At 52.4% G+C, this 25607-nt stretch overlaps 1 protein-coding gene across 5 annotated transcripts in view; it reads right to left on the bottom strand.

The window, feature by feature from the left end:
• Positions 1-24579, bottom strand: part of MRAS (muscle RAS oncogene homolog) — a 53126-nt gene extending 28547 nt beyond the window's left edge. The window contains exons 1-3 of one of the 5 annotated variants that reach the window (XM_087870220.1): positions 23996-24143; positions 19640-19804; positions 1031-1241 (exon numbers count right to left, since the gene is read on the bottom strand). In XM_087870220.1, the coding sequence (XP_087726346.1) occupies positions 1031-1223 (193 nt within the window). In that variant the 5' untranslated portion in view covers positions 1224-1241; positions 19640-19804; positions 23996-24143. Of the gene's footprint in view, positions 1-1030; positions 1242-19639; positions 19805-23995; positions 24153-24413 lie in introns of those variants that run through there. The other 4 variants (XR_015727880.1, XM_045791850.2, XM_045791849.2 and 1 more) reach the window with 4 other exon arrangements.
• Between the last annotated feature and the right edge of the window lie 1028 nt (positions 24580-25607).

The following is a 25607-nucleotide window of genomic DNA, read 5'->3' as shown; positions in this document are numbered from 1 at the left end:
AATAGTGTTGGAACAACTGCATCTCCATATACAAACAAAACAAAACAAAACGTTGTTCCATACCTCACACCATAAACAAAAATTAACTCAGGTGGATCATAGACCTAAATACAGAACCGAAAGCCATTAAACGGCTAGAAGAAAACACAGGAGAAAACCTTTGTGACCTTGGGTTAGGCAAATATTTTAGACACAACAAGAAAAGCACAATCCATGAAAGAACAAACCAATAAACTGGACTTCATCAAAATTACAAATTCTAGTCTTTGAAAGACGCGGTTAAGAGAATGAAAAACATGCCGCAGACTGGAAGAAAACACTTGCAACTCACATAGCTGACAGAGGACTTGTATCCCAGTGGTTTTCCAAGCTCCCCTCCTACAAGGACAGTCTATCCCTAGCGGCTCTTTGTTTAAGAGACTCAGACAGTATAAAGTCCTAACCAACAAGACTCTGGAGCAACGGTTCTCTAGCATCAGCTGGAGGGCTTGTTAAAACACAGACTGCTGGGCTCCACCCTCAGAATTTCTGAATCAGTAGAGCCCGAGGGTTTTCATTTCTGATAAGCTCCCTAGTAATGCGTAGGCTGCTGCCCTGGACACCACGATCTGCGAACTGCTAATCTAGGCCAATTTAGACTAAACTAGAAACAAAGTCAAACGCAAGATTTTCCCTCCAAAGTGAAAATAAACTATGCTCACTAAAAAATAATTTATCCCTCCCTTCTTTTTATTAGCCGGAGACATCTGTAAATGCTAATCAGCGCTTCTGATCAGCAAGCAATAACAAACATGACATCACTGAGTTGGCATGATTCTAGCCTTGCCTCTTTGTTGAATACACATGTTGGTTTCCACAAAGCTGTTCAGAATTCACTCTGGAAAACATACACGTCCTTATACCAACCATGCCACAAGGATAACATGAAAGAAGCCATGAGGCCCCAGTGCAACTTCCCCTGACCCTCCCCCACCCCCGACTACCCCCACTCCCACCACCATCCCATGCAGGGCTGCCATCCGGGTCTCACCATCCAGGATGGCCCACTGATTGTCAATCTCTGTGTGTTTCAGGTAGGAGTCTTCGATGGTGGGGTCGTAGTCAGGCACAAAGATCTTCTGGAAAAACTGGATGGTGAGGGCACTCTTGCCCACACCCCCATCTCCCACCACCACCAGCTTGTACGTGGGGAGGTTGTCACTGGGGACGGCACTGGTTGCCATGTTTCTGGTAGGTCAGACCTGGGGAGGCAAGACATGTGTAATGAGGTAGGGAGCTATTTCCTTTCTGACTTTATAGAGTAATAAATACTCCCAATTACATATTGATTCAATCATTTATTGAATATCAACTATGTGCCACACCTGGTACTGGGGACACAGTACTACTAGACACCATGAGGCCTTTAACAAGTACAGCCAAAAGCCATGTCAAAGAAGCATTTCCACCACTGAAGCCTGCCCTATTCCTATACAGGTAAACATGTGGGTGCACTTCTGAGCAGGGATGGCACCTTTTACATCAACTCTGGTCACGGAACTGCTGTGCCCAGAAGGATTTGAGGTTGCCTGAGCTAAGGGAAGTTTGGCCATAACAGCCTCGTGTGCGGAGTTCAAGATCTCCGTGCCCCACCCCCTCAGAATTTAGTGACCCTGGCTCCTTTCCCTCAGTCTCCTTGTCCCTTGTCATGCAGAAAGTTGTGCTGGACTCTCTTGGCATCTGGTCAACCCCTGTGTTAGCTGGGCAGGAGGAAGAGGGGGAGCAGGGCTAAGTTTTGTTTTAATGATGTTGAGTCCAGCTAAGGCAGTGATTCTCAACCAGGGGCAATTCTGCCGCCCAGGGACATTTGCAATATCTGGGGATAATTTGGGTTGTTAAAACCAAGCGGGTGTTACTGGCGTGCAGTCAGCAGAGGCCAAGGCTGTGGCTACACATCCTACAATGCGCAGGGCAGCAGCCCCCCAATAAAGAATTATCCTCCATCCTAAGACGTCAATAGTGCTAATGAGCTAAGGTGACAAGCAGGGGCTGGAAACATGGGGCCAGGATTCTAAAGAATAATTGAGCCTTAACAGCTAAGGACTGCTTGTGAAGAGGTGACAGCAGAGAAGTGAAGAGTGATCTTTGGAAGCAACGTCATAAAGTGACAAGGAGGAGAGGGAGGCAGGGAGCATGGAAGGAGCACTCAGAAAAGGGTGGCTGCTAACTGCAGACCCCGCCAGGGTGCCAAGGAGAACAATGCCACCTCCTGCTAAGGGGGCACTCCTGGGGAGCACGAGCACTGACCTGGTGTCAAGGGGGTGCAAGCTTGATCCTGCCTCACAGTACTAGAAAAGAAAGACTCTGCACAAGCTGGGAGGCAGAAAGGCATGGTGTGGGTGTGACGGGGACACTTAAGGGTGCGGATTGGGTGTCCTGCGTGCCTTGCTGCTGCTTGGGAAGGCCACGCCAAGCCATACTTTCCTTACCTATCAGATGAAAGGGCTGGATTTTTTACGGTTATTTGCAGCTCTAAAAGAGTCCTCAATTCTAGTTATCAACAGTAAGGGTGTTAGACACAAATGTGGGTTATGTGGCCACACTGATTTGCATGGGGCTACGGGCGAGAGTCATTGCAAAACGCTCTGCATTACTGAAGCTAGATGTTGACATTTAGGATTTCCCTGCAGTGTGAGGAAGTAGAGGCGCTTTTATACACTGCGGGTGAGCGTGTAAATCCATCCCGACTGGACTGAGAATACATTCGCATAAATACTTGAAATTTAAAATGACATACCGTCTCTCGAAGCCATATGGCAGATGAGAGTTTATTCTAGGAAGTAATCAGGCAAATGTACAAAGATGTGAAGAACAGGGGGAAAATGGAAATCACTTAAATGTTGGGGTGGGGGAAAGTAAAGAAAACGTTAGCTACACAATGCAATACTATGCAGCCATTAAAAAGGATGATGGTCCCTAACCTAGAGAAGTTCATATTATGCATGAAAAAAGCCCCAAACAGGCTGCAAAGCCACAGGTACATATGACTGCACTTCCATGAAGTCCCCCATCTATGAATCGATGCGTCTAGACGTTGTTCTAGGCACCGCCTACGAATCGATGCATCTAGACATGGTTCTAGGCATAGAGAAGACTGGCAGATTTGGGGGCATTTTTCTCAATACTTGCTACAACAAGCTAGTATTATGTATGTATATTGGAAAAGCTTAACAATATTAAAATATTCCCACCAATGGGAATAAAAGGCACAGCATAGGGACCAGTCAATGGTACTGCAACAGCACCGCATGGTGACAGTGACATTTGTGGTGAGCAGAGCAGAATGTATAGAGTTGATGAACCACTATGTTGTACACCTGAAACTAATGTAATATTGTGTGTCAACTATCCTCAAATAAAAAAAAAAATCATGTTCCCGCCAAATAAAATGTTCCCGCTACCTGAAAATGTATGACCCTGTGTCCTTCAGCAGGGGATTTAAGCTCCTTTGGTGCAGGATATTGGGCCCAGGGACTGGCCGCAGCCCCGGCCTCTGGTGCCCTGTCTCCCTAAGCAGGGTAAAGGTGGGGACAAGTTGAAGCTTTGGCGAACTGAGCTCTCCCACATGACAAGAGATGGCAGTCCAAAGGGGCCACAGGGCAGTTGGAAGGAAACAGAAATGGGGAGAGTAGGGCAAGGGCCAGCTCTCTCTCTCCTTCACCTCTCAGGTCAGGGGAGCAAGGTGTCAGCCCCTCCTTACCCGCCATCGTGGCCGAGGGTGGACGATGACACTGGGCCAGAGTGCGTATGTTTGCCTGTGAAAGAGGCCGTTTTTAAAGCTCCCTTCTATTCTCTGCTGGCAGTGATGTGAATAAAAAAATACTCAGTGGGTGGCAAGATATCAAGAAAGAAAATTATTTCTCTTGATTTTCTTCTTAAAATAAAACAAGGTAAGAAATCTCCATTAGGAAGTATGATAGAGGACATGAACTGAATCTCTGAGCTGGTACTCAGACCCCCACAGCAGAATCACCTGGGGACCTGCTCGCCAAGCAAGGCAGCTGGCAGGAAAGAGTCAGATAGAGTCCCGCACTCAGGGGTTGAGCTCCTGAGAGACCACAGGAAGCCAACTCGGGGTTCCCTCCCAACTAAGACTCAATGGAAGCAGGTTAGAATGCACAGTTAGCACAAAAATTGGACCACATCCCTGGTGGTGAAAAACCCTTAGTGCTGCCCATCGCTGATGGGCCAAGTCCCGGCTCCTTCACTGGACATTCAAGGCTGTCACTGGTCGCCAGTGCTGACGTCTCCAGTGGTAGCTATGCTACATTCTCTCACACTGTCTCGCTCTGCCACCCAGCATTATGTTTGCCCAAGGTCCCCTGGGGTCACACTGAGGCCTCTACAGGCCCCAGGGCCCCCTGGGAGAGCACACACCTCTTCTCAGGTCAGGCCCCAGCCCAGGAATCACCTCCTGTGGGAGGCCCTCCTTGCACTCTGCACCCTGCAGTTCCTGGTGCAGAGGTCACCAGTACCCTTGAAATCATCCACAGTTAATGTGCACAGAAGGGCAGTGGTGGCATCTTGTCCCTGTCTGTATCACCAAAGCCTGGCAGAGCATCAGCAAGGAACAAAGGCTAGCTGAAGGCATTTCTGAATCACTGTCACACGACCTCCTAGCCACGGCACTGACCCTGACCGCAGAGAGGGCTAAGCGGCAACCTCCTAGCCTCCTTCTACCAAGTCAGACCAATCACCCAGAAAAGCCCTTCTGGAAGCAAATGTGGGCCCAATAAGGAAGGAAGGTAGGGCAGGGGCAAGAGAATGAGTCCAGAACTAGGCCCCCAATTCATAACGGCTCTTCTCCTGACAGACATGTTTTTCCAGGCTTTCAGCCTCCCCCCAAATAATCCCTGACTAAACAATGTCTTTGTAAGTGGGGAGGGCAGTCAAACTGCCAAGGGATATGCACCACACTCCTACAAAATAGGCTGGACTCAAGTGGTAAAGAGAAAGATTTTTTTCAGTCACCACAGACTATGACGAAAGACACCACAGGATACAAGGTTGGTTGGTGGTTAAGGAGCAAACTGCTTACATTCACAAGAACACCCCCCCCCCCAGGCTATTCAGAGATCTTTCTAGATCTTTTTAGAAATCATTCTAGGATGTCAGGTCTTTACTTTTTGGGGGTCCTGGATGGCCCCTTTGAGGTGGGAGGGTAGTATAAGGTCTCTCTTTAAAGTTCCCCACGGACCAGGTGAGTGACCCTGTTGGGCAAGTGAGAGTTCACAGCCTCAGTTTCCTATTTGTAAGATGGGATTGGTTAGAGAATTATACTTTGCAGGATTGCTCTAAGCATGAACTTAAAATGTATGAAATGTGCCCAGCTTAGAGAAGGTGCTGCAATGTTTGTTTCCGCACCTTGTTGACTCCGTTCCCTGGAGAGATTCCCTCCCTCTCCCTTCTTCCACTCAGAGGCTCCCCCGTCAGAAATCCCGCTGCCATCTCAGCTCCACGGCAGGCCTGTGTGGGAACGTCAGCCATCATTTAGAACGTTGTTTCCACGGGAAATGGCTCCGAGGTTCCAGGCGGCCCCCTCCACTCAGAAACCAACTTTTGGAACTGCAGCCGCTGGGCGGGCGTTGGCGGCGGAGCGCTGGTTCCCATGGCAACCACCGCTCCCCGCGCCCCTTCCAGTCCACCGGCAGCCCAAACCCTCACACATGCTGGAAACTTTTTCCTCAAAGGCAGCGTCGCTGCTTGGACAATTTTAATGACACAGTTACAGAAACTCTGGGCATCTTTAACCAGAGAAGTAAGCTTTTTTTGGCGGCTGTCTTTTGCTCCCTTTTTCTCTCAGGTTTAGCACCACCTTGCAAGGTATGAAGTTGTCTCCTGAATGGCAGATTTGTCTCCCCCATGCAGCTCATCCCCCATGCAGCTCAGAAGCTCCGCCAGAACAAGAGCCACATCTCCTCATTCCCTGGCCTTTTACAGGGCCAGGCAGGGCCCAACACAGGGGAGGCTTGGGGTCTATTCATCAGTGACTGCTGGATCCTGCCCCAGGGCAGGCTTCTACCAGCCAGCCCTCCCTTGGGCCAAGAAGCAGGAGGGGATGCTCCTAGGAGGTAGGGGGCTGGGAGGACCGATGTCCCCAGAATAACCTCTTCATCCAGCAATTTTCTGAGTATGCTGGGAGGGTCCCAAGACCTCCTGGGGCAGTCTTGTGCAAAGCCCCCCTTGGTTCTCGGTGGGGTAGCCTGGGTGGGGGGAGTGTCATTAATAGCCTGTGACTGCAGTCAGGCAGCTTGAGCTCCATTCGTCTCTGATATGGGCTCCCTGTGTGACCTGGAACAAATTTCTTAACTTCTAGGAGCCTGCTTCCCCATCCATAAAACAGGAGAACAGGACGCTCGAATGTGTAAGGTGCCAGTGAAAAAAAACCTGAAAAGCCCCAGCAAGGGCATACTTGCACCAATAGGCAAAGTAGCTGGGCCCCTGGTCTCCCTCCAGCCAGGTAGACCCCAGCGATTTGGACCACTTGCCTGCCCCATTGACGGCCCTCAAAGCACCTGAGCCGCATAGGGCTGCTGGAGGACCCAACACCGTAACACATATAAATGCCTGGGATAACAGAGGGCTCCAGCCCGCAAAACAGCCGTGCCCCGTGACTATGATCCCTTACCAAATCTGTTGCATTCTCCCAGATTCCCAGTTTCTAGGGCTTCTACAGAGCTTGTTTCCCAAAAGAATAGCCCCAAACACTGCCCGTTTTTATAACTGGACACATTAAAAAGAAACAGCGTTGCCTGCAGACATTGTGAAGGGGTCCATAGGCTCCCTGGCCCATCCATGCACCCTACCCCCCAGGCGGCACACTTCCAAAGCAGTGTCATGCGGTCCTGGCCAAAAGAACTGGGGCCTAGGAGACACTCTACAGCAATAACACTCCCCACCATTCAGTGCGCATCTGCAGTGGGCTGGCTGGACACCAAAGGTCACGCCGGGAACCATCGCACCACACTGCCTTAACTTCTTTGGGTGATTAGTTTTACAGCATCACAGAGCTTTTCTTTGACAGTCACTGTGATTTTGCTAACCCGCTGGGCACTCTTCATCCTTGCTGGTTGTTTCCCTGGCCCTGACTATAGGACCACAGATTCTTGGAGCTGGGGCAGTGGCCACCCAGAGCCTCCCCAAAAGACACTGCTGACTTTATTGAAAGTTTAGTTTTCACTGCTTTTTGCTTCTCTACTTCTCTACTAATTATTTTAAAGATTCCCACAGTTGCACTACAAGTTGTCTGGTAAATAAGGCTGGAAGAAAGAGACACATTCACTATTAATGGAGCTCTTGGGAGAGTGAATGGATTTTCAATCACATTGAGCTGAATCAGCCCCAGGAAGCTAATCTCATCTCCATGATGTCTGGGTGTGCCCAGCTCAGGGGGATGAGGACACATTGGGGGGAGTGACCCAACCCATGTGGAGGAAATGGCTCTGCATTCCAGGAGCTGCCCTTCCCTTCTGCACAATTCCCAGAAATGGGCAGCTTCCCCACGCTGCTGCCTTCCAGGCTGCGCAGAGATGGTGTGCGGTCCCGCCAGGGGTCTAGGCCGCTTGGTCTCCCTTAAGGCTTCACTCTCCACTCTCCCCTCCCCAAGACGTTGATCCAGCCCGTTGTCTCACATCTTTGCTAATGCAAGCCCAGCTCTGTCACTGTACCACTTGACCCCTTCAGGAAGCCACCAATGCATTCAGCTCGCTCCATTATTAAGACTTCACCACCCACCCACCCATGTGTGTTATTTTATGCGACAAAGGACCTTCCACACCACTGGGTTTTGGAGGGTGAGTTTGTGGCAGGGGTGCTTCTCCTCCCACTCCCAAGCCATGGCAAATGTCACAACCGACCACTGTCCTCTTCCCTGCTCAGTCTTAAGACCCTTTGTAACGCAGCACCTTGGCAGCCAGAAGCAGGTGACTGATGAAACTTGGTGCCACCGCAGATCTAACCCACTGCTCTCCTGGTTCCCTCTAAAACATCTCACTTACCGGCCATCCTGTTCTGTGGGAGGGTCTCAGGACCTTTAGGGGGAGCCTGCCTGGTTATCTCTGGAGAACTCTATGACCCAAGTCTTGTGTTACTACTTCAGCCCCTGCTTTTCTACCCCATCAAATCCAAACTCCTCTGCCGGGACCACACCTGGACTGCTGGCAGCAGGGCAGAAATGGTCAGATAGAGATCCAGAGATCCACGCAAAGGCCAATGCTGGAAGTAAGCCAGGTGAGGGATGCAGAGCCCTTGGCCTCACTCATGACCCCCAAATACCACGGGCTTCCTCATGTCACGACTGCTGACACTTGGGTTTTGCCCGCTAGCTTGAGAGTGCCTCCTGACAGGGCCTGGAGCTTAGCTACTTATGACCCAGCACGGTAAGTCCCAGAGTAGGTCTGTGGAATACTGCTGTAGGAGTTACAGGAGTGATCAGTGTTCAAAACGATGAACAATTCATTCATTCATGTAAGTGGTGTGTCTGATGGTGTTGGAATATTTTACCACATTAACTCAATTCTCCCAACAGCCCTCTGAGGTATGACTTTGATTATCCCCATTTCATGGTTGAAGAAACTGAGACACAACAAAGTAAAATAACATTTCTGAGGTCATCCAGCTAGAAAGTGGCGGCGCCGGGATCTGAAACCATGCAGCAACTCCGGAGCCCGTGGCCAGCCCATCGTACTGGGCATTTTCTCACAGCTGGCGAAATGGCGAGTGGGTGCAGAGTCAGGCCAGGCCAGTGACAGCAGATCTGGGAGTGCTGGAAGGAGGTCAGCAGTGAGCCAGCCACTGATGTCAGAGTCCCAGAGGCCTCCCCGGCCACATCCCTGCCCCTGTGGGGGAGGAATCCAGGGAACAGACATGTCCCCACCCCCATCCCAACTGGGACGAGATCTGCCAAACGGGGTATAGGCCTTGTGCTGCCACATGCTCCTGCCCTGAGGACCAGGGAGGAAGCCGGGGGATCAAGCAGCTCCCTAGCACAGTGGAAGCACCAGGAAGCTTTGAGACCCATGTGTCAGCACCTCTGTTTGGGCCCCTCTCCACTGCGCTGGTTGCAGCCCCAGCCCCAGCCTGTCTCCTTGTGCCTGCATACCGGCTGCTCCCTGCCCAGCTTGGGGTTGGCCCCTCACCAGGAACCCCTCATCAGGGAGCGTGAGCCACTGACTCAGCCTGCAACCTTAAGCAAGTTACTTATCTTGTACACCCCAGGTTTTCTCTTCTGTAAAAGTGGGGACAGTGGCAGCATTTGCCTCCTGGTGGTCATGACAGGCTGCACTGATTTGCTTGCCTGCGTGTGGCCCACAGTGAGTGCTCAGTAAACCTCAAGTTGTTACCCTCACCAGCATTCTTCAAAATCCATCCCAAGCCTTCCTCCTGCAGGAAGCCCTCCTGTCTCTCCAGAGTCCTGCCTGAGCTCATATCCTGTGAACTGGCTGGTCCCACAGGTAACAAACTCAACAGAAGTTAGCCCTCACCACTCCCTCCTCAGTATGTTCTCATGCCCTCTGTGTGGGGCCCTCAGCAGCCCCCCCCCCTTCTGCCTTGGAGGGCGGCATTCACATCTTGGCCTATCCAATCCAATGGGCCCCGAACTCTTTCTGCTGCCCGCAGTGCAGTTAACCAGTGAGAAAAGCCAGGAGAGACTAGATAACCTGCATGGGACGAACTCCAGTAGCTCGGGGGAGAGGGAATCAGATGGGGAAGGGGTACAGGGTCAGGCAGGAGCAGGAAGGTGATGCAGGTGGGCTGGCAGGGCCACAAAGGCTCCAGGCATGACCAAGCACGGTGGCATTTAGTCTTGCCATTTTACCAGCGGGGAGACAGAGTCAGAAATGTTAAGGCCTTTGCCCAGGGGAACAGCTTGGTAAAGGGGAAGCTCAGACTTGGCGAGGATAAACGAAAACTGCCCCACTCAGCTCCCAGCTAGCCCAGGGCACGGGAGGGTCTGAGGCTCTTGGAAACCGAGGGGTTAACGAGGGCACCAGTGTCTCAGGGTCCACGCAGCCCTTCAGAACAATGTGTCCCACTGGCATCCCCAGCTCTGGGGTGCTGCCACCTGGCCCTCTCAGCCTCAGAGGTCCCACTCAGCACCCCCGCCCCCACCATGTCCCCATGTCCTACTGCCACCAGGAGGGTGGGCGTGTACTCAATCCAGGGGTGCGGGCGGTGCAGCCACCTGGGTCACAGCTTCCTTCCTTGGCAGGTAGGGGCTGAGAGGAGGAAGTGGCTCTATGTTTAAATTCTTACTCTCAGCCCCAGGGCCCTATTAATATTTTCCTAGCACTGGGGCAGTCACCCCTGCAGCCAAGGAGAACTTCTCAGCCTTAGACAGGAGCCTGCATGTCCACCGGAAAAGTCACTCTGGCAGTCACCCCACCAGGGATGGGTAGCTTCTGGATACTTTGGGGGTCCCTAAAGTGAGGTCCCTCAGACCCCCAGACCCTGGTAGGCCGCTGTCTTATTCTCTCCCCATTCTGACACAGCTGCCTCTGCACAGCTCTGGTGCTGCTCAGGCTCAGCCCTTCACAACATGGATTCAGCTGCGCCTCAAGTAAACCCCCTGCAGACCCCCATCCCACCTTTCTGTCCCGGCGCTCTTTCCCTCTTCCTTCCCCTAGCAGCTCAAAAAACCCTTTACCTCCAATCCAAGGCCAAGGCCCTAGCAAGTCCACCGCTCTTGGCAGGCTCACTCAGTGCCTTGGCTCTGTCCTCTGCCCGGGCCCCCTCCGCCGCCATTATCCTCCCATCACCCCTCAGCCAACTCCCATGGGCGCCTGAAGCTCTCGCCGCTGACGGTAGCATTCCAGGCCCTCCCTGAACTGCCTGCCCTCAGCACCCCTTGCCCCCTCGTGCAGCCTCTGGTCCTGCTGATCCCTAGTATGGCATCCTTGAGGACAGAGATGGTGTCTAAGTTGTCAGGGACTCCAGCCCCTGGCAGGGCACCCCGGAGTCTGCCAATGAATGTTCTCTGTCTTTTCACCTTTCCTCCACCTGTGAGAACATTCCCTCTCTAAGGAACGGCCTCCTGAGGTGATCCCTTCCTCCCCAGCCCTCTCCTACCTTCCAGCTCTCCTTCCACTCAGCCACCATGCTTGCGTCTGGGGAGTGCTGGCCAGGTGGCAGGTGGCAGCAGGGGGCTTAGCAGCCATTAGGCCATTTGACTCCTCACGGCCACCACACCAAGGTGGCACCGTTTAGCACCTGTCAGCGATGAACCCTGAAGTCACAGAGGTTCTGTGGCTTGTCCGTCTGCGAGTCTGGCCACAAAGCTCCTAGCTCAGCTATATGGCCATTCTGCCTCTTCTCCCTTCAAATCTAGGAGTTGGGAGTTATTTTTCCGTCACATTTCCCCACTTGGGTGAGGCAGGCAGGGGTCTGAAGGCTGGCCCTCATCGTCTTTACCTCTCAAGAGCCCTGGCACAGCTTTCTGCACAGAGACACTCCAGGTATTGGCTGTCTGCATTTCCACAGTGCGGGGCTGGCACTGGGAGCCAGCGGGAGTTCTGGCTTGGCTGGAGGGCAGGGCAGAGGTAGTGTGGGCACTATACCCCGTGGGCCAGAAGGGTCCCGCAGTAGTGAGTGGTGGCCCTCATAAGGGAGATACCACGTGAGGAGTTCCACTAGACACACGTGGGCACCGGCCCAGCAGGAGAAGCGGGTGACAATGAGGGGGTGCTTCCCTGCCACCCATGCTCCCAAAACAGCGAGTCTCCTGTACCTCCCAGGTCCCACCTCTGCCTGCTGGTCTGGGAATGCCACACCGTGTCCTTGGAGCCTCCTGGTGGCAGCAAGGCAAATCTTCTGGTACTATCTTTCCCCAAAGTGGGGGGTGGGATGGGAGGCGCAGCTCAGCAGAGTACAGCTTTACGGATTGTCCCCCAGGGCTGTCCCAGCCCAGAGCTGCCTGCCTCATAGAGCCATGGCCTCACACTAGCACACTAGGAAGGAAGCAGCTCAGGAGAGGGGCGGGGTGGTGACAGACGCAAAGGGAAGGCCTGGAGGCCAGGGGCAGGCATTGCTCTGTGTCAGCAGCCCCCGGCTATGAGATGGACGCTTCTAACCAGGTCCAACTATGGCTAAACTCCAGTCCTCCAAGTCCTGGCTGTCCCACTACTTCAACTGCTTTCCCCTGCAGCAGCAGAAAGAGGCACTCGGGAAACAAATGAACATCCCAATCCTACATATTTGCAGAGGCCAGGTGGATAAATGAGAGAAGGGGGCAGGTACGGGCAGTAGGGAGCAGTGGGGCTTGTGGCAAATAGGAGACCACTATTACCCTCCACCCACTGACTGCTGCAACATGAGCATATCTGCAACAGGGTTGCCCGAGAGTCTGCATCTTCAAAGAGTAGCCAGAAATCTGAATTTTTAAGTGAAGCTGAGTTTTTAATATTAGCTCCCCATCATATGAACCGAACAAACCACTCCCGGGGCCTCCAGCCCACAAGCGCACCCGCGGCCACCCCAAGCCCCCTCAAGCATGCATCCAGCACGCACACATCAAGTGGTGCGTCTGCTCCAAGGCAGACACTCTTTGCACTGCCCTGGCCTGGCCTGGCTCTGGCCACAAACAGGTGTGAGATTAAAGGAGGTGAAAATGACAGTGAGGAGTAACAGTAGCAGGGGTTACTCAGCCTGGATCTCCAGGCTCGCTGTCTTTGGAGGGAGGGCACACGACCCACCCGAGGAGTGTTCGGACCCAGGGAGGTGAAGGGCAGAAAGTCACATTAAAAAATCAGCACTGCTTTCATTTGTTTCTATCATTTATATTCAAGATGTCAAACACCGTTAATGAAAAACGTAAAAATTTATATGTTTGACCAACAGGGAGAAAGAAACACAGCCCAGGCTCTTGCCTGAGGTGGGGAAAGGCAATCCAATCTCCACGTTAAAAGAGTAACCAGACTGTAGAGAGCTGGGCTGGAGCAAAATAAAAAGGAAACTTCCTGAAAACGAGGTGGGCATGACAATGAGCATCTGGGGAGGTGTGGGATTTTCCTTGAAGCAGGATGGAGGAAGGAGGGTCCAGCAGCCTGACTCTGGAGGGGTGAACCAGGGCTGGGGGGGGGGTGACTTTCAGAGACCCTCCCAAACTCCAGATTTTAAGCCCACTCAGCTGGAAAGGCAGGAGGCAGCTTTCCACACCCCTCTCCTCAAATGCAAAACAGTCACTGCCGGTCTCCTATCCTCCTCGGCAGCCTGGCCAGGCCAGACAACCAGGCCCTGGACCGGGGCGGGAGCGATGGGCCAAGCTGGCAGACCCGCACAGGGCCTGTCCTCTGTCGGACTCCCCACTGGACCTCGGGTGCCCAGCACACGTGTGACACAAAGAAGGTGTTCAATAAATATCTGCTGATTAAGATCAGCTCTAATCCTCGTGTGGAGCCGACACGGTACGTCGTGAGCAAGGAAGGGATGGAGTAGCCGCGTGCCCAGTGCCGTCAGGAGACGTGTTTGGGAGAGTGTCACAGTAATCTCACCCAGTCTGAGGTGTGGCGGGGGGTGCTCGGGGGAGTACAAGTGAAGTGCTGCGTATGTGGTCAGGACATAATAAACAGGCACTGTCCTGATGGGTTCCGGCCACAGGACTCAGCCCGGGTGGACCTCCAGCAGGTGGCTGCTACTACCGACAGTTTTGTACAGAGGGGTTTATAATTTTTCCAAGGTTACACAGCTAGGAAGTGACACACCCAGGATCCAAAACGATGTGTCGGACCCATTTCTAAGCTCCTAACATCTGCTCTGCCTCCGGCTCTCTGCCCCTGGGATGGCCCCTGTGAGATGGGCTATAACGTGGGGCATAGCTCTGAAGCACCCCCCTTTCTCCAGAGCCCTGAAACAAGGCAGCACGGGTTGTGGATTCTGATCATTTCTCCATCAGCGGAAATAAAACGCGCTGCCCTGTTAAGTCCTGGCGTGGCCAAGTGGCAGGAGCAGTAGTACTTCAGTGCTGGGGGTGTGTGTGTGCAAACTCCTGCTTAGAGGAGCTCTTCAGTGGCCCTCTTTGGAGGCAAAAGCATAGGCCCACAGCCCAGCCCAGGACAGATTTCACGACTGCTCTGCCACCAAAGTAATGGAAATGTGGAGTTCTCAGAAACTCTGGGGAAATGTGTCCAGGAAAATGGGTCCCTGGCAAATGCGAGCAGACTAAGCTTAAAGAGACAGGCCAGGAGAAGTCCTCCAAGGGGTGAGCGGGCAAGAGGAGGAGGTCTACTACTCAATTTTAACTTCTGCCCTGTTCTGAGCAATAGATAAGCCTCTTTCTTATAAGCCCTTGGTGAAAGCCTGGTAGCTGTGGCTTAATAGGGCTTAGGGAATGAGGAAGCCAAGCCGACTGCACACAGGCATGGGGCAATGCGGGGGCAGCTGATCTGGGAGGCCAGATGGCCAGTGGACAAGGTTGCCCACTCTGAAATCCTCAGAAATACTACAGGTGGGGAGCATTTTCATCAATGCTTAGGTAATTTTTAAAGAAAATTAAATAATAGGGGCACCTGGGTGGCTCAGTTGGTTAAGTGTCTGACTCTTTATTTCAGCTCAGGTCTTGATCTCACAGTCATGAGTTTGAGCCCTGCACTGGGTGTAGAATCTAGTTAAAAAATAAATAAAATAAAACACCTTTGAGGCACCTGGGTGGTGCAGGCAGTTCAGTGTCCAACCTTTGGTTTCGGTTCAGGTGATGATCGCAGGGTTGTGAGACTGAGCCCCCCATCTGGCTCCATGCTCAGCACAGAGTCTGCTTGTGACTCTCTCACCCTGTGCCTCCCCGCTGCACTCTCTCTCAAATAAATAAATCTTTGAAAGAAAGAAAAGGAAGAAAAGGAAGAAAGAAAGAAGAGAGAAAGAGAGAAAGAAAGAAGAGAGAGAAAGAAGAAAGAGAGAGAAAGAGAAAAGAAAGAAAGAAAAGAAAAGAAAAGAAAAGAAAAGAAAAGAAAAGAAAAGAAAAGAAAAGACAAGACCCAGAGAACTTCTAAAAGGAGAAAATCCTTTGGGAAGAATGATGAAATACTGGGGAGAGCACCTCCCCATTTGCACAGATGAGAGATGAGGGCCTGGCCCGGTATAACTGGGTCAGGAAGAACTGGGATGGGGTGGCTGGGACCTGTGCATTACAGCTGCATTGTTCCATGTTAGGGATCAGGCAAGGGAGGCTCACAGAGGTGGGGGACCGCCCAAGGTCATATGACAACAGGTGGTAGGGCAGAAATTGGAGTGGCGGTCCTCTGGCCCTGCAGTCCATGCTCTTTCCCACTCTCCTATGGGACTTCTGAGGAAGGAAAGGAGGACTTGAGACCCCCTCTGGGCCTTCTGGCTGCCAATTCTGCCCCGATGGTGGCCCCAGAGCCCTGCCAGCGACCCTGCCTGGGGCCCTCTCCTTCCACACACAGAGGCTCTCCCAGCCCTCCGCCCTGTCTTCCCTATTCACTCACACCAACCCTAAATAGAAGAAAGTCCCTGTTAAATGCTTTATTAGAATGGTTATTTTGTTGGAGTGCCAAGTGACCTACTCCAGCTCCCCCTTTCCATCCCTCCAGCCGTCCCCAGTTTGAGTCCAGAAGTAAAACAAAGGCTTTGTTTCTTTATTTTGATTTCCTCTGTAAAATCTCAAACATGCAGGAAACACCCACCCAGTCCCAGATAAGTGGACTCGGGCCGCTGTCCACTGCGGGCGGGCAGGGTCGGGGGTCAGTGAGTAGGGGTGGGCGGGAAGGTTCTGATGCCAGCTGACCTTAGCTCCCTGGGAGGCCAGCAGGGCACCTGGGGCTGGGCCTGGCTTCCTGGAGAAGAAGGGCTGGGTGTGAGGAACACCAGACCTTCCCGGCTCCGCTGCCCACGGAATCTCAACCTGAGGAATGTGGGTGTGGAGGGATGGCTGAGAAGACAGATCTCATACAGTTATTTTTTAATATATGCCCCCAAGGCTTTGGGACAGTGGCTCCACCCTTTTCCATCATCCCTGGTTACAATAAAGCCGGCATTGAAAGAAGAACACGATAGAGGCTATTTTGGGCTGCTGAGCCAACTTGTGAGAGAATGGTCCTCGCCAAGAAAGATGGGCTCACTTGGGTCTCCTCCTCGGGCCCTACATTTCCAGCAGAATTCAAATATAAAGGGGTGAATGTGTGGGTTATGTAAGAGGGGGAATTTTCAAGAAGGTATGTTGAAATTCGAAAAGATAAAAAAAAAAAAACACCTAAATGAAATGAAAATTAATTTTGCTTTTGAAATGAATATATGCTGTTTTGGAGAGGCAAGACCCCCTGAGAATTGGTTTCTATGGGCCCGGTGGGCCTCCCCACCTCCACCACCCCTCCGGCAACCTCCACACAGCCCCACGTGCCCACATTCTCACTGTTTGGGTACTTGGTGTAGTAGGGGCCCCCTAACACATAGTATATATAGCCGATTCTTGTGAAACAGAACTTTTCTTTTGAAAGTGGGTCTCATTTAAAATAAAAAGGGGGTTCTTGGGGGGAGGAGGGACTTCAGGGGAAGCACTCTATTCTGTTTCATTGACCTATCTATTCCTGTGCCAGGCCTACACCACTTTATTCTGGTTTTATCGTATTTTAGTGTCTGGTAGGACTAGGCCCTTCTCCTTATTCATTAAGGGTCTATAAGCAAGGGAGGAAAATGCTCAGATTTGACTTCGATATTTTTGTCCAACTTTAAGATGGATTTACCAGGGGCAAAATGAGAGACAGAGACTCAGAACAGTATTGTAGTAATCTAAGCGAGCCATGCTAAGGCTGGAGCCAGAGTAAAGATGGTTAGAAATAAGGGGAGGCGGAGCACCTGGGTAGCGCAGTCGTTAAAGCGTCTGCCTTCCGCTCAGGGCGTGATCCTGGCGATCTGGGATCGAGTCCCACATCAGGCTCTTCCGCTATGAGCCTGCTTCTTCCTCTCCCACTCCCCCTGCTGTGTTCCCTCTCTCGCTGGCTGTCTCTCTGGCACATAAATAAATAAAATCTTTAAAAAAAAAAAAAAAAGAAATAAGGGGAGGAATTCATTAAAAATAATCCAAATCATCAGTTTCGGAAAAGAGAAGTGAGCCTGTAAACATAAGGTGTATGTGTGTTTCTGTACAAATAGGAATTGGTCTGCTCAACTGTCTTCGCTGGTGCAGTCTCCTGACTGCTTTTACTGGAAGACAAACCCCTCCAAGCAGGTGCCTCTGAGGTCCCGGGGCTCCCGTGCTGGCGTCTGCAGCCTGTCAGACTCAGGGGGCCCCTCAGGGACGGTGAATATTTCAACTCATTCTCCCCACTTAATAAAGAGGACTTGGGGACCACCTTAGGTCCCCATGTTCTCTTAGGAAACTAGGTCAAATCTTCCTCCCCCATTGTGACTCCCTGCAAATGGAATCTGCCTGGGTGTGGAAGGCTTTCCTGGAAGTTTCGGAGTCTCTCCTGCATGGCTTTCAAAGGCACTGCTCTGCTAACCATTCTTTTTTTTTTTTTTTTTTAATTTATAATGATTTTTTATTTTATTATGTTAGTCACCATACAGTACATCCCCGGTTTCCGATGTAAGGCTCGATGATTCATTAGTTGCGTATAACACCCAGTGCACCATGCAATACGTGCCCTCCTTACTACCCATCACTGGTCTATCCCATTCCCCCACCCCCCTCCCCTCTGAAGCCCTCAGTTTGTTTCTCAGAGTCCACAGTCTCTCATGTTTCATTCCCCCTTCTGATTACCCCCCCTTTTTTTTATCCCTTTCTTCCCCTACCGATCTTCCTAGTTCTTATGATCCATAGATGAGAGAAATCATATGATAGTTGTCTTTCTCTGCTTGACTTATTTCACTTAGCATTATCTCGTCCAGTGCCGTCCATGTTGTAGCAAATGTTGAGAACTCGTTCTTTCTGATAGCTGAGTAATATTCCATTGTATGCTAACCATTCTAACCCAGGCTTGAGCTTCGAGGGGTGAGGAAGGCTCAGGCCCCGGCCCAGGAGGCCGCTGGGGGTGGAAGGGAGGAGGCTGTGAACAGCTGCCCCTCCCTCATCACTGGGCCTGCAGAGGAGGGGCCAGGCCTGGGCACCTGCGCTTGCCTTCTGGGGCTGCCACGGGCCTTGGGAAGGGACCACACTGTGCTTTAAGGTAGTTCCACACTTTGGAACGGAAGACGGATTTTGCTAAGGTTTGTGTAAAATGAGCTGCTTAGCAAATCACTGTCATCTAATTATAAAATCATGTTTTTTCTCTCTTTCCTAAATATATATATGTCTACCATTTAGTGGCTTTCGCTTTGGGCAGGTGTGACTATATGTGCTCGACAGCCTGGCCGGAACCTGCAGTGGTCTAGGCAGGTGCTTTCGAGAGCAGATCAACTTTTTTGACGAGGGTTAAATCCAAAAGCGCCCGCTCCCCGCCCTCGCCAGTGGTTTCTCCCCAGCTATGGGCAACCTCGGAGGAGGCCCAGGCAGCCCCTGATGAATTAGTGGGGGATAGGAGGCTGAAAGAGCAATGCCGGAAACTCAGGAGCTGGGCTCCAAAGCCCGCCTCAGGCAGGGACAGGCCCAAACCAGCCAGGCCTAACGACCAGGGACACGGCCGAAGTCCTGACCTACTGTGTGATGGACTGAGTGTAGACCAAATCGTGGCATCTGTCCATTTTGGGTACGGGCATGTGGTGTTTGTTATACGAATTTTTTTGTCTTTCAAAATTAAAAAATAGACCAAGTGCCCAAATGATTTAGGGGCTCACAGTTGACTGTAAGACTAACGGGAGTCAGGGAAAACCACTGCCACCCAGGCGCTCTGCCTCTCTTCACCAGCCAGCTGCCTCATCACATCCTCCTGCCTAGGCCGCTCTGTCCCCCTCCTCATGAGAGTTTGCTCCCCTGCGACACTGGTCATGCGTGCTCAGACCCCTGAGGGGCAGGCCCCAAGAGCACCAGGAAAGAAGAGATGTGTCATTTTTTGGTCATCCCGTTCTGGGAGCAGCACAGTGTAACAGAAGGAGCATGTGCTTAGGGACCAGACGGACCTTGGTCAGACTCCTGGGCTCTGCTTTTCTCAGGCTTTGACTGGACGTGGCCCATTCAACCTCTCTGTTCCCACATTCATAAAAGGAGATTGCTGTGAGGCCTAGATGTGGCTAATATAGTGTCTAGCCTAGGGCCAGCCCACAAGTCTTTGTTGAAGAGAGGGAGGGAAGGAGGAAGGGGGAAAGGAAGGGGGAGGGGAGGGAGTGGGGAGAGGGGGAAGGAGGAAGGGAGGACAGATGGAGACGGACTGCCTTTAAACCATGCCATTAGAGGAGCTGCTGAAGAAAGTGGAGCTGGTGCTGGAGAAAAGCATGAGTGTCAGAAGATCACGTGGGACAGACGGGAGGGGGGGGGGCTTAAAGGGAGAAAGGAAAGAACTTTGCAAGGAGGAGAGAATCCCCAAATGGAAAAGTGGGTGGATTTGGGGGCAGCAATCTCCCTATCTCTAGAGGAGTCCACCTGAAGCCAAGAGAGTAAGGGAGGGACTGTAAGGGAGAGGCTCCCTTGAAAGTTTCCCAGCCTTTATTCAAGGGGTCACTTTCCCATTTGGGTCATATTTGTTTACTACTGAACTACTACTGACTTAATCTTTACCTTAAAATCCTCATACTCTGGGACACCTGGGTGGCTCAGTCAGTTAGGCATCTGCCTTCGGCTCAGGTCATGATCCCAGGGTGCTGGGATTGAGCCCCACACTGGGCTCCCTGCTCAGCAGAGAGTCTGCTTCTCTGTCTGCCGCTCCCCCTGCTTGTGCTCTCTCTGTCAAACAAATAAATAAAATCTTTTTAAAAAATCACCATACTTTTCATTTACTTTTATGTTTTTTAAGTTTATTTTTTAAGGAATCTCTATACCCAGCATGGGGCTTGAACTCAACCTTAAGATCAAGAGTCACATGCTCTTCCAACTGAGCCAGCCAGGTGCCCCCACCGTACTTTTTAACTTAAAATCTTTCTCTAGCCTTAATTTGAACAAAATATCCATTTTTAAAAAATGGGTTGGACGTGACGCCTGTATTTTTATAATACTTATAAACAAGCGTATTAAAAGGAAATGATGCTGTATGTGCCCCACCTGAAATTATCTCCCCGACCACTCTGAGAAATGTGCTGCGCGGGATTCGCATCTAGACTAAGCACGCTCCGGGGGCCCCTTCTGGATCTACGATTCTGTTATCTGAGGGTGCTTGAATATTGATGATGCTCTTAATCCTTATGGCCCTGTCTGGTCTCCCAAGCATGTTCTCATCTGTGTATTTCATCTAATCCCATGACAACCCTGAGGGCAGGCAGAGAAGTCACAGATGGCGCCTGGGTGCTTGTAGCATGGGATGTGCCCAAGGCCCTCTGGAGAGCCACAGAGGACCAGAACCAGGGCGCAGAGCCCCCAGCTCTCCATCCCCTCCTCAAGCTACCACCACATTGCTGCAGAGCCAAATCCAAATCCATCCTCGGTGCTCTCCCAAATCTCATTAGCATCACAACCCAGATGTAAATCATGGTGTTTTACCCTTCTAGGTGGCCAGATGCCAAGCTCTGGAGATGAAAATATGCCCCTCTGAGACCCACAATGACATTTCAGCAACCAGCAATGACCTACATTGTCATTTAGCCTTCTGGCCATCAGCAGGCCCCACCTAGAAAAGCTACCAAAAATACTAAAGGTCAATGAGAGGGACATTAAAAAGTTAAATATACACTGGTACTTCATGAGCCCTCCAAGAGGGATGGCTGCAGAAAGCTGCCTTGGATGGTGCCAACCTGGCGCTCCGCGGTGGCGACCGGGGGTGGGGTCTCTGGGAGCAGGCAAGACCGCCCTCACCACGTGCAGCAGAAACACCCCCCAGAAGACGAGATGAGCACCAAAGTGTGCACAGCAGGCGCCGAGGGGTGCAACAAGGCTGTCACCTCAGCCTCAACAATGTCAGCTCTGTAGTCTGAAGCAGGCACCAACAACCGGCCCGCTCCTTTTCACTCTTGACACGTGACTCTACCATCACGGCACCATAGCCTGGCTGCAAGGGCAGAGCCACAGAGTGGGTCCTGGGTAACCACTAGTGAAACAACATGGCTTAGACCAGGGGATCTAAGCTGGAATCTAAGGCTTGTTTTCAGAGATCCATGAATCCCCTGAATTGTATGCCCAACTCTATACAACCAAGCGACTTTTCTCTGGGCTTCTCACTGGCACACTGAAGAGGCTGTGACCCAATAAGGTAAAAACCATTGCTCTGGTCACCAGACCCTCAGCCTTCTTGGCTGCCTTTCCCATGCAAGAGCTTGCTGCAAGTGGCACTAATACCCCGTCTCTGCGTAGACCAACTTCACATCTTTGGCATCTTTGGAAGATCTAAACTCTGCTGAATCTACTAATCCTTGGGTTTTGTTATTTGCAGCCAAAAGCAGCTCCCCGGATCCAGTACCATAAGGCCCAGTGGAAACACCCAAGACGATAAAGGCTGGCGAGCCCTCGGAGTCCACCAACAAAATTCCTCTCAGAGCCTGAATTTTCTGCACAGCCCCTAGACCACGGAGTCTCGCCACTTGCCCCAGGACACAAGGAGCTCACCCAGCTCCTTCCTTTTGCCCATCTCCGCACAAAGGTAACTGCATCTTACGCCCTGAGCCTGACAGGTACACAACCTCTGCAACTCAATGCACACTCTTGATGCTTGAGAATATTCCAGCTTTGTACAAGAACGTGTTCCCAGTTAGTTCCCGTAAGTGTGGTTCGTGCAAACCACACAATGCTCATGAGCAGGTGTGTTTCAATCACTTGCAGGGAGGAACGCCCCGCGTGGGGGCATGTCATTGGTAGAATGGATTACTCCAGGTGCGAGATATAAAGCGGAGGTCACGTTTCCCTGAGAACTCACTTGATCCCGCAGGCTGGTCGCCACGCAAATCTGACTGACGTGAGGCCCATTCATCCCAGAAGCCAGCTCCGTTCATCCGTTTGGTAGCCCTCTCTCATTCCAAGCGATCACTCAAACTCAGGAAGCAGCCCCTGAGATCTGTCACTGTATAAGCAGCTCAGATCAACTCAAAGTGTGAAATACCTACGGTTAGAGCTAATAATAAAATAAAAGTTATACCCGCCACAAAAATGTCTTCTGTAGGTGAAAGCATGAGTAGTGGAAAATTCAAACTGCCTTTTGCGAGAGCAGAGCAGGCAAACCCTGGAAGACTGTCTCTCGCCTCACCGGGGTTCTGCAGGGAGCTCTGACCCTCTTCTCCGTAAAGAAATGTTGAGGCCAGGGGTCGGGGTGCGGGCAGCCTCTACTAGAGCACCTGGCTTCTTCAACACCGCTTGCCTCCAAAAGAGGCTGGCAGACCCTGCAGCCTTGAGAACCCCAGAGCGTCAAAGCCCAGTGCCTCCTGACCTGGCCGAGAAACTACAAACTACACCATAAACCGCAGACAGAAACTCACTGGCTGCCGGGAGTGAGAACAGACCCAAGGTTGAAAACCACGGCCCGAAACATTTTCAGCCCCAGTCAGCAGGGACTTGCAATTTACAGGAAATTAGGAGATTCATAAAATGTTAGCCAGCTCAAGTTTCTTCCCTGGGAAGAGAAGCAGGAGAAACTCTTTAAGAACTGTCTCGGTGAAGTGCTTTGTTCCCTGCAAAGCCCCTGACACGTGTCAGTTATTAATACCAACAGCTCACCACCTCACACTTCAACCAACCCGTGCTTGTCAACAGAGCAAAAGCTCACTACAGGCTGCACCTGGAGCCCTCAAGCCGGGGTCTGCCAGACCCTCAGAAGAGGGGCCTGGACAGCTGCATGGTCTCTAGATAGGATCTTGGGCAAGTTACTTATGCTTTCTAGCCACAGCATCCCATCCGCATGTATGGGATACAATAAAACCTCTGGGAGAGACTTGTTAAACGATGAGCGAGCACACTCTGGTCAAGCGCCTGGTCCGTGTGAGCCCTGCTGGCTGCCGCTATTACAGGGGGGCTTCAGATCTCCCTTATTACTCTTTTGAGGCTCGAATTCTGAGCCTTGTCAGTCATTCTCTCTGGTCAGGTCCAGGACAGAGTGTGTGTCTTGGAGATGCACGAACCATTTAGCTCACTGAGGTTTGGTACCGGCAGGGGCCCGTGGGGAGGAGGTGGGGGAATCCCAGAGCTCTGAGATCACGGCCCGATGAGGTGGCCCTTGTCCATCTCTCCAGACTCGGCTTTCTCCAACGCCAGCACAGACCTCCGTTGCAGCCACATAGTGTAACTCGGTGTCCAGTGCCCACGCTCCTGCCAGGCATCACCTCCTCTATGAGGCCTTCCCTGACCTTCCACGCTGTCTGTCCCACAACCCCTGCTCTTCCCTGATCCCGCTGCTGACCACACTGTGCCCTCACTCATTTTTTGTCCTTACCTTCCCCGCAGAGCAGGAACGGGCACTGTGCCCCACTCAGTGGGCGCCCCAGCCAGGTCCGGTCAATGAATGAGCCGGGCCCCAGTTGTGAGCAGAGCCCCAAGCCCCGGGCCCGCAGTGAAGGGTTGTTTGCTCGGCAGGCTGCTTTTTATTATTGAGATAAATTTGACAACACCCGCGGCGGATCCCTGCCCATGTTAACGCCATTTTAAAAAGGGAGAAAGAGTCCCCCCCACCTCCCCCGCCGCTCCAGTCCCGCCGCCCACCTCCCCGCTTGTCCTCGCCGAGGCAGACAAGAAACCGAAGGGCGGTTCCATGAAAGGGGCTCTTTGGGCGGTGGACAGGCCCTCCCCGCCGGGGTCTCTATTGTGGCGGATTTCTCGATCGCACAACGTTCCGCCGGAGCCTGCGGTGGGGGCAAAAGGCCACTCCCCGCCAGTCCCGGGGCGCACTCCGCGCGTGCTGAGCGCTGCAGGGCCCGGGGGGGGGGGCGGCCACACCTCCCGCCCGGAACAAAGCGCCGGGTCGGGCCCCCTCCCCTTCCCTCCCCGGCGGCTGCGACCACTCACCGCGCGTTCCAGCCCCGGCTCGGCTCCGGCCCTCAGGCCGCCTCCTCCATACTGGCGCTGCCGAGGAGGCAGCGCCGCGCCCGGCCGGCCCCACTGCAGCCGGACTGGCCGCTCCGGCCCGTCCCCGCCCCAGCGCCTCCTTAAAGCGACCGCGCAGCCCGCTCGCGCCCCGAGCGCTTGGCGCGCCGCGCATTCCTTATATTGCAACAGTGCCTGCTAAAAATAGAGCGCCGCGGCGGGCGCCGGTGGGGCGGGGGGCGGCGCCGCGACCCCGCCGCCCCCGCGCGCACTCGCGCCCCCAGGACGCGCGGCCGCCTCAGTCCCGGCCACCCGCGCCGATTCCCCCCGGCCGGCTCCGAGCGGGGCCCGAGCCGCCGCCTTGCCCCCGACCCCGCGCAGTTAAGCGGTCAGACCCTACCTCGGCGGCGCTGGCTTTACAGTGGACGCGGAACGGGAAATCGCTCGGGCCTCTTTAAGAGCCTCTGTGCCCCAACCTTGGAGTCTCCGCTCTGGCCCGGCCAACTTCTGAGCCTACCGACGCCTCCCCGGCCCTTAGCGATCCCGGGCCGCCACCTCAACAGCGTTCGCTTCGAATTCCGGGACGTGTTTCTTCCTAGATCCTGACCCAGCGTCTCTTCCCCCCCCCAGGCGTTCTTGATGCGCTGTTCCTGGGCCCAAAGTTCGTTCAGATGGATGCGACGGGCACAGGCGACACTCGTGCTCCATTTCATTGTTTCAGTTCTGCTAAGTCCTCTCCATCAACGACCTTCTTTCCTTATTTTAAAAAATGGAAATATAATCCATATACCATAAAACAGGACTTTAAAAGTGTACGATTACGTGGTTTTTAGTATATTCGCAAAGTTGCTGGACCGTCACGATTTTTAATTCCAGAACATTTTCATACCCTGCCCCCTTCATAATACCTTACCCATTTGCAGTCACTCCCCATTCCCCATTCCCCCCCCCCCCCCACCCCGTCGCTGGAAACCACTCATCTACTTTCTGTCTCTAAAGATTTGCCTATTCAGGACATTTCATATAAATGGAATCATGACACATGGGGTGTGTTTTGACCAGCTTGTTTCACTCAGCATTATGTTTTCAACGTTCATTCCGTGTTGCAGCATGAAGCAGCACCTCATTCCTTTTTATGACCAAACAATATTCCAACGTATGTATATTCCGCATTCTGTGTCTCCATTTCAGATGATGGACGGTTAGGTTGATTGTACTTCGGGGCTGTTAGGAATACAGCTCCTGTGAGCATTCGTGTACAACTCTTTGTATGAACATGTTTTCCCTTCTCTCGGGATATACCTAGCCGAACTGGAGTAGAACTGAAGGAGAATTGTGGGTCATAGGCGTAGCTATGCTTAACATTTTGAGGAACCCCCCAGCTGTGTTCCAGAGCAGCTGCCCCGCATTCCCACCACCGATGTACGATGTACGACCGTACCAATGGCTCCACGCCCTCGCCAGCGCTGCCTTTTTGCTTAGAGCCACCCTAGTGGGAGTGAAGTGGTATCTCATTGTCATGTTGGTAATTGGTGTCATTTTTGAGGACTTTTTTGTGGGCGGACCTTGATGATGACTTGGAACCGTTTTACAC

Source organism: Ursus americanus, chromosome 20, assembly GCF_024610735.1.
Source record: "Ursus americanus isolate L20-20 chromosome 20, mUrsAme1.1.p, whole genome shotgun sequence".
Classification (NCBI taxonomy): domain Eukaryota; kingdom Metazoa; phylum Chordata; class Mammalia; order Carnivora; family Ursidae; genus Ursus; species Ursus americanus.
Note: the sequence above shows the minus strand (reverse complement) of the source record. Positions and strands in the feature narration are given on the sequence as shown.